Here is a 12,964-nt window from a genome sequence, read left to right on the forward strand (position 1 = left end):
AGGGGAATGAAACTTTTGGAACAAATAGGCTTGTGTAGAAACAGAAAAATCAAAGAATAAGAATAAAGAAAGTTTGAGAAAAATCGGACGATAAATGAGAAAGTTATGAGCATTTAAATATTGCAATCACTAATGCTATGGAGATCCTCCCATTGGCAATGCGACAAGGATGTGTGATGTCACTGATGAACAACTTTCCTTTTGGTGGACTATAAAATACCCTCAAAATGTCTCTTTTTGCTTTTTCTTATGATGATACAAACTCTTTATCCATGATGTATATTTAAAAAATATGTATTACATGCCCTCATGTAGAAAGAACACATGATCTATGGATAGATGTGATAAAAGAGGCAATTCAAGTGAAATATATACTAAAGTAATGGGGAGAGTTGTTCATCAGTGACATCACACATCCTTGTCGCATTGCCAATGGGAGGATCTCCATAGCATTAGTGATTGCAATATTTAAATGCTCACAACTTTCTCATTTGTTGTCCGATTTTTATCAAACTTTTGTTGATCTGTTTCTTTGATTTTTCTGTTTTCACACAAGATATCTTGTTCCAAAGGTTTCATTCTCCTTTAATAAACATAATATCATCCATCACCAGCGCCACCGCGTAATGCATGAATGCTTCTTTTTCTTACCTATCGGCAAGATCAAAAACGGTTGGATAGGAAGATGCTATTTTAGAAGCCGAAGCTGTCATGATTTTATAGGATTATATAACAAGAAAGGGGATCGAGGGGAGCATGCCAGAGCGGAAAGGAAGTATTCGATTAATCCAATGACATGTTATGATGTGGTGTTGTTAATGTTGGGATGTTTGGGGTTGGATATTATTTTCTTTTGGTAAACCTTGTTTTTCCTTCACAGCGGCTCCCTTCTTCCAAAAACTAGGCAGGCGCGTAGCCAGGGGGGCGGTGGGGGCGGTCGTCCCCCAAAAAAACGTCCCCAAAAAGAAAAAAAAAGAAGGGAAAAAAGAGAGGAGAAAAGGAAAAGGGAATGGAGGAAAGGGAAGAAAGGTAGCTATGTTTTTTTTTCTTTTTATTCTTTATTTTTTCTCAAAAGAGAAACTCCTTCACTCTTCTTGCTCTAAATTCATATATGAATTTTGCTTCCGCGCTGCGCGCGGTTAAATGACAATATTGAAGTTCTCCATTGTTTCCCCCACCTTTTCTCTAACCCTGTTTTTCCACCTCAGCTATGTGCTACTTGCCAGTTAAAGTTAAAATTGTATACATTAGGGCATGAATTTGAGTAAGGTTAGGCCGAAGTAAATATATGAAGTTATCTTTTTTTTCAATTGATCGCGCAACTTCTGGTCTGGTCGGCTCCGAGCGGGTAAAATCTTTATATCAGTTTCTGCCGTCACCTCCATAAAGTCAACTTCTCCCGCTTTTCAGCTCATTACTAAACAACCATAATTTGGGGGCAAACAGGTTCCTAATTTAAAAAGAGGAAGGTATGGAATTCGTGTCTTATTAGATAAAAAAGTACAATATTTTTTATCAAATTGTATTAAACTTCATGTCATTTCCCTGTATACATTCATCTCCTGTCCTGTTTTGCGCCCTCAGTTTGAAATTTTGAATGACACTTAAGTTTCTTTATATTCAAAATGAAGCGCTTCAGGATAAGTCCAAAAAATTAGGCATCCTTTTTTTATATAGATAGATAATTTCAATAAATTACAGAAGTTTCAACTTTTTGCGCAATATTTTCCTTGTAATGAAGTTCAATAGTCTTTGAAAATCAATTGAATTAGAGCCGATTGGGTATTAGAGATATATACATTATTTTGATGAAACGTCCGCCCTTTGAAATTTCAGAGTTTCATTGCTCTGCGCGGGGAGGAATATCTTCCTCTACCAATCTTCTCCTCTTGTTTGCGAGTTAAAAATATGCACTGATGCTAAATTGTTTGTAATCAAATCTGATCTTTCCAAAGAAAGTTTCAATATATCTTTGAGAATACCCTTTTCTCGGGACCCTTTTTATGGCAAGAAAAATTGATAAAACACTTTAGCTTCCGCGCTTCGCGCGGAGTTATAATCATTTTAATTTCCTCCATTGTATACCTCTTTTGTGCGTTCACAATCACTTTTGAAAACAAGGTTCAAAATCGCAATATAGTCAACCGAATTGGAGGTACTAGAGACAAGAGAAACGGCTCCTTTTCATTTTAATTTATGAAACACTGAAAGCTTCCACCCCCTAGGGAGCGCGCTTCGCGCGATCTGTAAGTGTTGGCACGCTTCGCGTGCATTTACCGCCCCCTCCAAAATGAAATCCTGGCTACGCGGTTGAACTAGGGGATCGGTTCGGATGACCGCCCCCTCCCTCTTCGAACGCTGTGTCAAACTAAACTTCATTGTATCATTTAAAAAAAAAAGGTAGGGCCTACATAGTTAGTAAACGACCTGTAACCAATTCATAACATATGTAACTGATATATGAATTTTCTTTACACCTAAACTGAGGATGACAGATAATTGAAGTAAATATCAAACCGGTTTCTCGTTAATTCTTTTTAGTCTCTCTTATGATTCTAATCGAAATATGACATTTCATTTTTTTTCATTCAGCCACCGCCTATTAAGGCGTTCTGTAGTAAAAATTAGCTCAGAGTAACACATAAAGTTCATTTTCGAAAAAGTATAAGTTGTAGAATGTTTACTTCTATGAGGCCTACGATATCATAGCCGGATCCTTTTTTTTTACCATGAAAAGAGTGCACACCCCCTCCCTCGCAATTAATCGCACTCTCTGACAAGGGCGGAAATTTATGAAGGTAGGGGGACCAGACGCTGGAAAATTTGACAAGCAAAAAGAAAAAAGATTATCATCCCAAATGTAACGTAATTTCGACCGAAATGCATGTTTAATTCGATTTTGAATGATGTATTTCTTTCCATCAGAAAAGACCAAAAATAGTAGGCCTATATAGGGCGGACATTGACATGTGTCCCCCTCACTTTTTTGAGTAGGCCTAAGGTCCCCCCCCCCCTGGTATTTCCGCCCAAGGTCTCTCAAATGAATCAATATTCAGGATAGATAGTGGCTCATAGAATAAAATTGGTTTGGCCCAGCTAGGCCCGGGGATTTGGCAAAAAGTGTTAGTATATATACCTTTAAATTTGCTGCTCTCTATATAAGCAGTCAATTAGCTATCGGAAGCCCATTAGGCCGGGTGCCAGATGCGGGGGAGCTAGTAGTGCCCCCTGCAACTAACAAGTTGGGGAACAAATCACAGGCCTTCTTTCTCCTCCCCCTCCCCCCCAAAAAAAAGAAGATGATGAAGAAGAAGAAGAAAACATACAGTATTTATTCATTATTTAAAAAGGACGGAAAAATACAGCCACAAAATTACAGTTTGCCTCTTAAAAAAAAACACCATCTCTTCTCTGTGCTACATCCACTATTCCTTTCTTGGATAGCAAAGTTATTGGAAACTTTTATTCAATGGGGCCTAGGTCTTGAAACTTATACCGTATTGCTTAATACGAGCGCAGGTGAGTTAAATGACAAGTCCACTCCAACAAAAAGCCAATTTGAATAGAAAGAGAAAAATCAAATAAGCATAAATCTGAAATTTTCATCAAATGGAAAGTGAGAAAGTTATATTTCAAAGTTTCGCTTATTTTTTCAAAACAGTATGCACATATCGTTCGGTATACAAATGAGGGGACCGATGACATCACCACCCACTCACTATTTCTTTTGTATTTTATTATATGAAATATTTTTATTTTCTCGTCATTGTCATGTGAAACAGAAGTTTTATTCCTCCCTGAACACGTGCAATTCCATTATGTTCACATTTTGTGGTTCAAGCAAGGGAGTCCTAATTGAAATATTGTATAACTCAAACTATAAAAAATGAAAGAAATAGTGAGTTAGTGACATCATTTGCATAATCCTGAGTTGAGCATAGAACTGTTTTGTGAAAAATGCGAAATTTTAAAGCGTCATTACTTTCTTATTTTACATCCGATTTTGATGAAGTTTTCAATGTTATTCATGTTCGATTTTTCTCTATTTATTTTAATCAACTTTTTTCTGGGCGTGGACTTGACCTTTAATTTATTTTTTTGCTCCTGCATTAGGTGCATGGAGGTGCCGTGGACGAGAGCGTGGTCTAAGAAGCCTGACTAGACACAAGTCCAACCCAGAAATGTTGATTTGAATCAATAGTGAAAAATCAAACGAGCAGAATGCTGAAAACTTCATCAAAATCGGATGTCAATTAATAAAGTCGAGACATTCTAAAAGTTTCAATTATTTTTCACAAAAGTTACATGCAAAACTCAGAGACATGCAGTTGAGAGAGTTGATGATGTCCATCACTGACTATTTGTTTTTTATTGTTTTTTATTAAACTTCATTTCAGTTTTCAAAAGGACAAACTCGACTGAACCATAAAACGTAAATACAATAGTAATTCCACATATTCAGGGGAAAAAACTTCGTTCTCTCTATCAAAGACGAAGAGAAAATATTTCATATAATAAAAAACAAAAGAAATAGTGAGTGGGCGACGTCATAAATCCCCTCATTTGCATATACAGGCCAGGATATGCATAAAACTGTTTCGAGAAATTAAAAAAATGTCATAACTTCATTTTACAACCGATTTTGATGAAATTTTTAGTGTTATGCTCTTTTGATTGAAATCAACTTTTTGGGTAGAAGTGAACTTGTCCTTTTAGGTCCGGGGTTCCATTTCCAGCCATGGCACTTATGCTCGTGAGCAAGGTATTTCATCAATTAGTGTTCTGTTATCCTACATTCAAACATGGAGGTAGAAAATAATTAATGGAAATGCTCTACGCATTTTTTGTAACTACATGTATGTGTGCACTTCGTTAATCAATCATAATGTGTAAATACCGTCTTGAGAGGGCGATGATAATCTTACTAACTCAAACCACATTGAAATCCCATCACATTTTCCGTAAAGCCAACACTATCATTCCGCTTTTGACTTCAAATCTTCGCTCAGTAAGCATTTATTGACTTCAAGCAAATGATATGTGTTATCAAGCAAGGTTGTTCATACCCGTCTAGCACTATCATTTAATGCCATATACAGTTTGCGTAATAGGGGTCCGATCACTTGACCGAAGGCACTCGAGGCCGAGGTTTTTTTTTCTTTCATCAGGTGCTGCGCAATGAGCCATAAATATAGAGGGTCACAACAATGTATGTGGGAAAAATATTCCTAAAAAGTCACGAGCGAGCAAATTTTTTTGCCTTTTAAAGAGAAAATCTAATTTTGTGATAGATTTTTAAATAATATTCATCAAGTAAATGTTTATATTTCGAAATTTCCACCTATTCCTTTCTTTCCCTTTCTCTTTTTTTGCTTCACCATGGAAAGTTTTGGGATCAGAGCTCCCTCACCCATCTGTATACAAGTGACAAGACAATCAAAATATTTTCATTTTTAGTGATTTGTAGTGATTGTACAGCAATGTTCCCACAATTTATTACTCAATTTTCCACACAGATAACAAGTAAAAATACTTGTTTAGGAAGTTTTATAACTTTTCACCATTTTGACTTGAAGAAATTCCTGGGACACAATTATTATCTGACAAAAACTGATGTCCCCTCCTTTTTACTCTCTTCCATCTCGATCCTACACCAGTCAAATCTCTGTCCTTATATGTTGTCTTGTGAATCATTATCACCTTAATGAAGAAAATAATACCTGTAAACATTTAGATTAGATATTCTGAAAACATTTGATATTTAATATTTCCAATTACTTCAAGCATAATCAACAAAATACTTGAGGTCGACATTCCAATAAGGACAAGTTTACAAAATAAAATATCCTAATGCTGTAATACCATTGCACCACCCCTCCCCCAAATGTATGTATTAAAGATATATCCTAACCCAAAAAGTTGTTCAAACATATTCTGAAAATCAAGAAAACATTTTCTTTTTTAAAAAGAAAAGCCTTTGTCAATCTTTTAGACCTAGGCCCAATAAGACAAAATCATTTGAAATTTCAAACAGAATTTTGTAAGTTGACAGTTGGTTTATTGAAATATATGCAAATAATAAATTGCAACTATGATTTTGACTGGTCATTCTCATTTTGCAATGGATTGCTTGTGAGCCTTTGTGCTACCTAGCAAGTGACAAAAGGTGAAAATCTGAAATGTCAATAGTATCTTAGACATAGAGCTATTGACTTATGACTAGATCATAATTTTAATCCGAAGTAAAAAAAAATAGCTAAAATTGATAGACTTACAATAAGGAACATTTCTCTTAACAACTCACAACCTTTAGATGACATTTTAGTAATCCAAATGTCCACAATTGAAAACCAGAAATATAAGTGATATTTTCCTTGTGACCATTACATAAAAAAAAATCTCTCCTTGCTCAGCGTAATGTCACTTACACTGACACTTTCTGCTGAAAATCTGGTGATAAATCAGACAAGATATATAAAGTGTGTCAGACAGCTACTAAGCTAGTTACACCTCAGATAGATCTAAAGCCCTTTTCTTGATTTTTTACGAACACAAATCCACCTAAATTAACTCTAACACTTCCATGATTCAGTTCATTAATTTGTTTATTTATCATCCAGATGACATAAGTATGGCATACGTAACACATCTGTATGCAATAAATTAAAGCTGATTCATTATGAAATGGTCGTAAATACAGATATCTAGGGTCTTTTGAAAGCAAATATTTTGAAAAACCTTTATTCTTCTTAGTAATAAATTAATCATAAAGAATGCATTGTATAGAAAGTAAGCTTTGATGATACACCAAAATGATAATTCTTGTTGTATGGATTGATGAAAATGCATACCCATTATTCAAATTAAATATTTTTCAAACAGTCAAACACAAGAGCAGAAATTAAATTAAATCTCGAATGACATACCACCCAAATTGTACTATCAAAGTAAAGTATCCATATTCATTTACCCCCCCCCCCCCACCACGCACACACAAACATATTCAGTTTGAAGATTTAGTTCCTTAAAAAAGTTGAATTTAAATTGAATTTGATGATGGCTCCAAAATAATTAGAATTTGCCAGCTCACAAATATAAATCCTATATCTCACAAATTTTGTCTTCTTAGTTTTGTTTGTACTAACAGATACAAACTAAGACTTATATGCATGGAGACCCCAAATAATTTGAAGGGGAACAATTGGTTCTTCATAACCAAAATTGAGCATTGGATCACTGAGGTTACATACACGGCATATGATGACAGTCATGACACCAAGTGGATAATGAAATCCGTAACATGGCTTGTTTAATTCAAAATATCACTTTTCTCAGGTCCAGAATAATCACCACAGATTCATGCCAAATCTGAAAATAAGCATCTGATCTTCAAGACCTTGCTCCCTTCTAAAGTTTCTGCAATGGAGACAGTAGCTATCTTTCAATTTAAGTTCATTTTCTGTTAAGAGTCTTTCTTCATGTTTCACTCTCTTTTCACATCTTGGTATATCGGATGAGGACTTTCTGATGCTGCTTTCAGTGCTGCCACAAGATCTTTAGTCCTTTGTCTCGACTCTGCCATTTTCTCTGGATCTGCTTCCGGAAGCCGCTGTAAGTGAAAGAAAAGAACATGTGAAAACTATTTTGAACACCTTGGTTAGACAAAAAAAATGATGGGGATTTATCTAAACATTTCTGACATTTGTCTACCATCCCGATCACCATGATCAAAATGTCTGCATAGATCAGCACCAATTACATAGAGATTGACAGAATGAACTTGCTTTTGATCTAGGTTATCAATCTCATGAAGAGTGAATAAAAAACCTGCAGACGTTTCTTCTTTTTTTTAAATTCACGACAGTGTAAGCTTGAAAAATTATAAGTTTAGACACATAGACAAAATAATATAAATAGAAAAACCAAGATGAATGACAAAATAACCATCTTACAACAGGTAATGAAACCTAACCTCAGGCTCAGATTTTTTTTGGGGGGGGAAGAGTTGAGAAACCTATAGACCAGAATCAGACTGGAATGTACAAGGCTAAAACAAAGCTTTTGACCAGCCAAGTTCAGCTTGCAAAAAGAATAGGCTAGATCTAGTCTAATAATAGATCCCCCCCCTGATTCCAAAAATAAGACCAAGCTCAGGTAGTACCAGACCAGGCATAATTTCATTTTCAAAACAGTTCAATCAAATCCAGAGTGGCAGAAAAAAGTAGAATTGTAGAAACTAAAAAGTAAATTGAAACTTAGTCAGTTACGTTAGTGTACAATATGTGGCATGCATAAAAATAATGCATAATCGGAACATGGCTAGCTCTGTGATGAAATAATTTCAAAATAGCTTTTTGAGTCAGGTAATTTAATAACCGCCTCCTGAGTCCTGCCTGAGCCTGGGCTGCAGCTGTGAGGCCCTCGGCTCTGGCCTACATCTGCGGGGGCAGGGCCTGCCGGCCGGGTCGGTCTGCCGAGGGCAAGGCCCGGCAGTCACACTACGCTGTGATACTCTCGTCTCCGGCTTACCTTTACAAGCTCTTCAGTATCTGGCGTGACAGTTTTCATCAAGACCCATCCACCAAAGACACTTCCTCCCATTATACCAAAGGAGAGAAAGTATCGAAATGCTTTCGACATGATTAGCAGCTGATTGACTCCTATTTTTGAAACAAATTCAATCCCGTTAATTCATTGAATTGAAGTACCGTACCGGTATCGATATGTTACGTAAATGCAAGATTGCATTGCGTCCTCGCAATGACCAAATCCATTAAAATTGCACGGCTGTAGTTCGGAGAACGGTCACCACTCTTATCTTATTTCTATGAAACGCCAAAGTGAGAATAGATAATGTTCAATCATGGAGATGTATACTATTTACACGTTATTAGTATATATCTCTATGTGTTCAATCTTATCACGCCTCATTGGAATAAAGTTCTGCACGGCACTTGATTGTCATATATTTTACAAAACAGAAATATTAGAAATGTACCACATGCGACACAACTTGACAGCCACTTTTTCTAAATTTTCTCCTGTCCCCTGGAGCCAACAATCTATTAAGATTTTGAAGTCATTCATTCTCGAGGTTCTTGCTTCATAGGTTTATTCCATAGAGATGTATACTAATTATGGTTTATTCATACTGTTGTCTATTTAATGCCCGGGGGCCACTTCCATTCACGAGTGGATACCATGCGCGACCATGGGGTCTCGAAAAGCACCCTAAACACGTAATTTCCACATTCTGAAAATGCACCCCTTAACAAGTATTGGAAACAAAACGATACTCTTGGCGCAAAGAAATGAACCCCTAAACAAGTACAGGAATGTTTTTTTCCTTCGGTCGTCGGCTGCGTTACCTTATTTGTTGGTTTAGTACGACCCCACCTTCTACACCTCGCGCAAATCGAACTCTAAACACGAAGTGTTGGGGCAAAAACGACATCCTTTACAAAACATTTTAATTTGTTTTATCTTAATTCCCCGCAAATTCGACCCTAAACACGTAATTTGCCTAGCGAAATAGATACCCTTTTTTCATTATTTTTGTGTTTTGACACCCTTATCACGTTACGTACGTAACGTGCCCTATGGTGAAAAAGACATCCTTTTTACGTGTTTTTTTTGGTCGAGCATGGCATCCACTCGTCAATGTAAGTGGCCCCCCGGGATTTAATGTTATTTATTCTGCCTTTTTATCATAGTTAAAAAAATTCAAATAATTTCAATTACGTGTATACATTTTAATTTTCTTTGATCTATTTTACTTCTAAACATCGGAGATTTGTTTATATATTGTGTATCATGTTATCCCCATGTTATGTATTGACTTTTAATGAATACATAAATAAAAAAAATAAAAGTAAAATTTTGATGCCCATGAAAAAGGTGAAATACATCAGTGGAGGGGTATTTTTAATGCACTATGTCCCTTTTATTATATATACGAGGATGGGCAGCGACCTGATTTTTTTTTTCATTATGAAGTTGGCATCTATTGTCCTAATTGCTTAGGGGGCGGGTAAAATCTCCACCGCTCCGCTAATTAATAATTTAACTGGGGGCGACTGATGGTGGAAGCCAAATAACCAGGCCAGTGGCTTACTTTGGGTCGGCGGCATGGGGGCACCCGGGGGACCAGCAAAGATTTTGAGTCACTTAGTCAGCACGCGAAACGCGCTCATTTGCCAGGTGCACTGACCTAATAAAGACAGTGCCAATCAGCTAGGCGATGTCCCTCAATTCATATCGTGCCTCGTTTAACAAATGAATTATTGATAGGTCTTGCGATATGCAAGAGGAGTAACATTGTGTTGTTGATTCATATTCTAATTTGGCAAACATTATCATCTCCATAGGCGGCGGAAGCGGGGGGGGGGGGGACGTGTCCCCCTAAATTTTTTTTTGATATTTTTTTTTCTTTTGCTTGCCAATTTTTTTTGCTGCGCCCCCCCCCCCTAAATTCATGTGGACCCCCCCTGAAACGTACGTGTGTTGTCCCCCCCAAAAAAAAAATTAGGTTGATGACCTTTTTTTCACAATTTTTTGGTTAGGAACTCCTAAAATTTATGATGATGACCTTTTTTTTTGCTTGTCAAAAAAATTGTTGGTTAGCAAATTTAGGTTCAAAACCTTTTTTGGGGGCGCTTGTCAAATTTTTTACCTGTGTCCATCCCAAAATTTCAGGTGGACACCAACTAAATTTTCTGGCTTCCGCCGCCAATGATCATCTCTATTCAAATTATTACCAATCAAATGAACATTACTCCGTCACCATGCAGTCATCCATCGATCCTTTTCCCGTTAAACCGTATAATATGCAGCAGTTTCCAATAGATTTTTCCTTTTCCTTTGTCTGTTTCTTGAAATTCAATGTTGATCTTTTATTGGAGTAGGCCTATATTTTTTATGTTTCTTATATATTTGTTGTTTTAGTGTATGCCATTTTGATTTATGTATTCATTCTTTGTAAATATTGTGCATATTGATTTTTATCTCAGGGCCCTCAAGGACAGCAGTTTGTTAGCTGATGGGGCCACCCTGATTAAATAAAACTAAAAAATATATGAATAAAAAATAAATATAGTTAAACAGACAATGCGAGCACTAGGAACAATGAAAACATACTAGGCCCTGAGTAAATTATTTTTAATAAAGTTATGAAAAAGAAAATCTTATGTAATATACGTAATTATAATGTACGTTTCTCTCCCTTTCTCCCTCTTTTTCGCCTTTTCCGCCCGTTTTTTTTTTTGGGGGGGGAGGGGCACACGTGCCCCCATGCCACCCCCCGTAGTTACACCACTGAACAAGGCCAAACAACTCAGCTCTCATCAGGGATTTAAGTGTAACCTCTTGAGCAAAGAAAAAAAACATGGGACTTTCATTAGGCCTATATCAAACCACTTCTTTGATAAATCTGAGAGCTTTATCTATCGATATGTTTGCAAAGCGAGGGAGATTAAGGACATCTCCAGGCGCGGATCAGGGGGGGGGGGGCACAGGTGGCACGTGCCCCCCCCCTTTGAGAAGCAAAATTAACATTTGTAATGTAAAAATGACATTAAGAGGTGTTCCATTAAGAGGTTTTCCTCCTCTTTTGAAATTGAAAAGCTTTTTTTTTTGGCGTGTCAAATATTTTTTCGGGTTACGAAATATCCTCTTTTTGTGGTTGAAACCCGGGTTGAAAACGTTTTTATAACGAAATATCCCTAATTTGTGGTTGAAAACCTTTTTTGGGGGGCTTGTCAAAATTTTCTACCGAAAAATTTGCCCCCCCCCCCTTTGGAAAATCATGGATCCGCCCCTGGAGATCTCTATTGATGTCTGAAGGGTTAAGGTCGATTCGAACGCTTGCTAAATCCAATAGCTTCTAAAGGTCTTATCCCTGAAGCTATGATAGACTTCATGCAAGATTCAAGATTGTTTCATATAGTTAGCAAAAAAAAAGGTTTTCACCCAAAATTTCAGGTAATTTCGTCCACAGAAAATTTGACAAGCAAAAAAAAATACAAATAAAAATAGGTGTACACTTGTGTTAGAACGCCAAATTTACATTACAATTTCTTATTATACCTCTCAAGGGGGGGGGGGACATCGCGCCGGCCCTGGATCTCCTAGAGTACATAAACAAAATGAATTAAGGAGTATTGCAGAAAGCTGTTAATAACAGCTTTCTGCAGTACTCCTTCAAAATCTTTAATCATTAGTAAAATGTATGCACGCTGAACATACTTTGTGACTTTACGTGTAGTGATATGGTGGTTCAGTCATAAAATTTAAATTTCAGAATAAGAATTACAGCAGCACGCCTTCCAAAAAACGTGCTATGGTTTTTTCTTTTCAAAATTTTGTTTAATATCGAAGTCAGATTTGTACTAGCTTACTAGCATGTAACAAAAAAAGTTTCACAATAACAGAAAAGGCAGAACAGGAGGGAGAAAATGTCAAAAAAGAAACTTATTGAAAATGGGTGCCACGATTATAGGGTCAACTAAATATATTACAAAATTAAACTACAATTTGAAAAGGGCCAACATTTCAGCTCGCAACTTTTTCATCCACAAAATTTTGCTCTGTGTGTCATTGGCTCCGATGATCCGATAATTTTTTTTTCTGGGCTCATTTGCGGCGAGTATAACAGCGCTGATCCGAGCGCCGATTATGTTTACGTCTATCGAATCTCTATGTCTTTATTCTTCTCGGCAAATTGTCCTTCCAAATAATATAAAGATAAATCCGACTGAGACATGCAGGGGACTAACTTAGAAGAATAAATGAGACCCGGCCATGCAGGGCCCAAACGTCAGAATTATTTTTTCTTTAACCCACCATCTCCATTTTTGCCTCTCTTCTTTTTATTTTTGCTCTGTTTCATTTTCTGCAGGACCCTGCAGCCTCCCAGACGCTTTAGTGTGTGTGTGTGTGTGTGTGTGTGTGCGTGTGTGTGTGCGCG

The 12,964-nt window shown here is 36.7% G+C and overlaps 1 protein-coding gene across 1 annotated transcript; it reads right to left on the reverse strand.

The window, feature by feature from the left end:
• Positions 1 to 5,379: 5,379 nt before the first annotated feature.
• Positions 5,380 to 8,787, reverse strand: LOC121418173. The gene is made up of 2 exons (XM_041611894.1): positions 8,530 to 8,787; positions 5,380 to 7,609 (listed from the first exon to the last, which is right to left on the reverse strand). Exons 1-2 carry the CDS (start codon positions 8,638 to 8,640, stop codon positions 7,484 to 7,486), a joined length of 237 nt encoding a protein of 78 aa, XP_041467828.1. The 5' UTR covers positions 8,641 to 8,787; the 3' UTR covers positions 5,380 to 7,483.
• Between the last annotated feature and the right edge of the window lie 4,177 nt (positions 8,788 to 12,964).

Source organism: Lytechinus variegatus, chromosome 7, assembly GCF_018143015.1.
Source record: "Lytechinus variegatus isolate NC3 chromosome 7, Lvar_3.0, whole genome shotgun sequence".
NCBI classification, from domain to species: domain Eukaryota; kingdom Metazoa; phylum Echinodermata; class Echinoidea; order Temnopleuroida; family Toxopneustidae; genus Lytechinus; species Lytechinus variegatus.

Bases quoted from the DNA above. Each gene is read 5' to 3' on its own strand.
- LOC121418173 (XM_041611894.1), bottom strand. From the start codon at position 8,640: ATGTCGAAAGCATTTCGATACTTTCTCTCCTTTGGTATAATGGGAGGA. The intron at 7,610-8,529 runs GTAAGCCGGAGA...TTTCACTTACAG, and splicing joins ATACTGAAGAGCTTGTAAAG to CGGCTTCCGGAAGCAGATCC.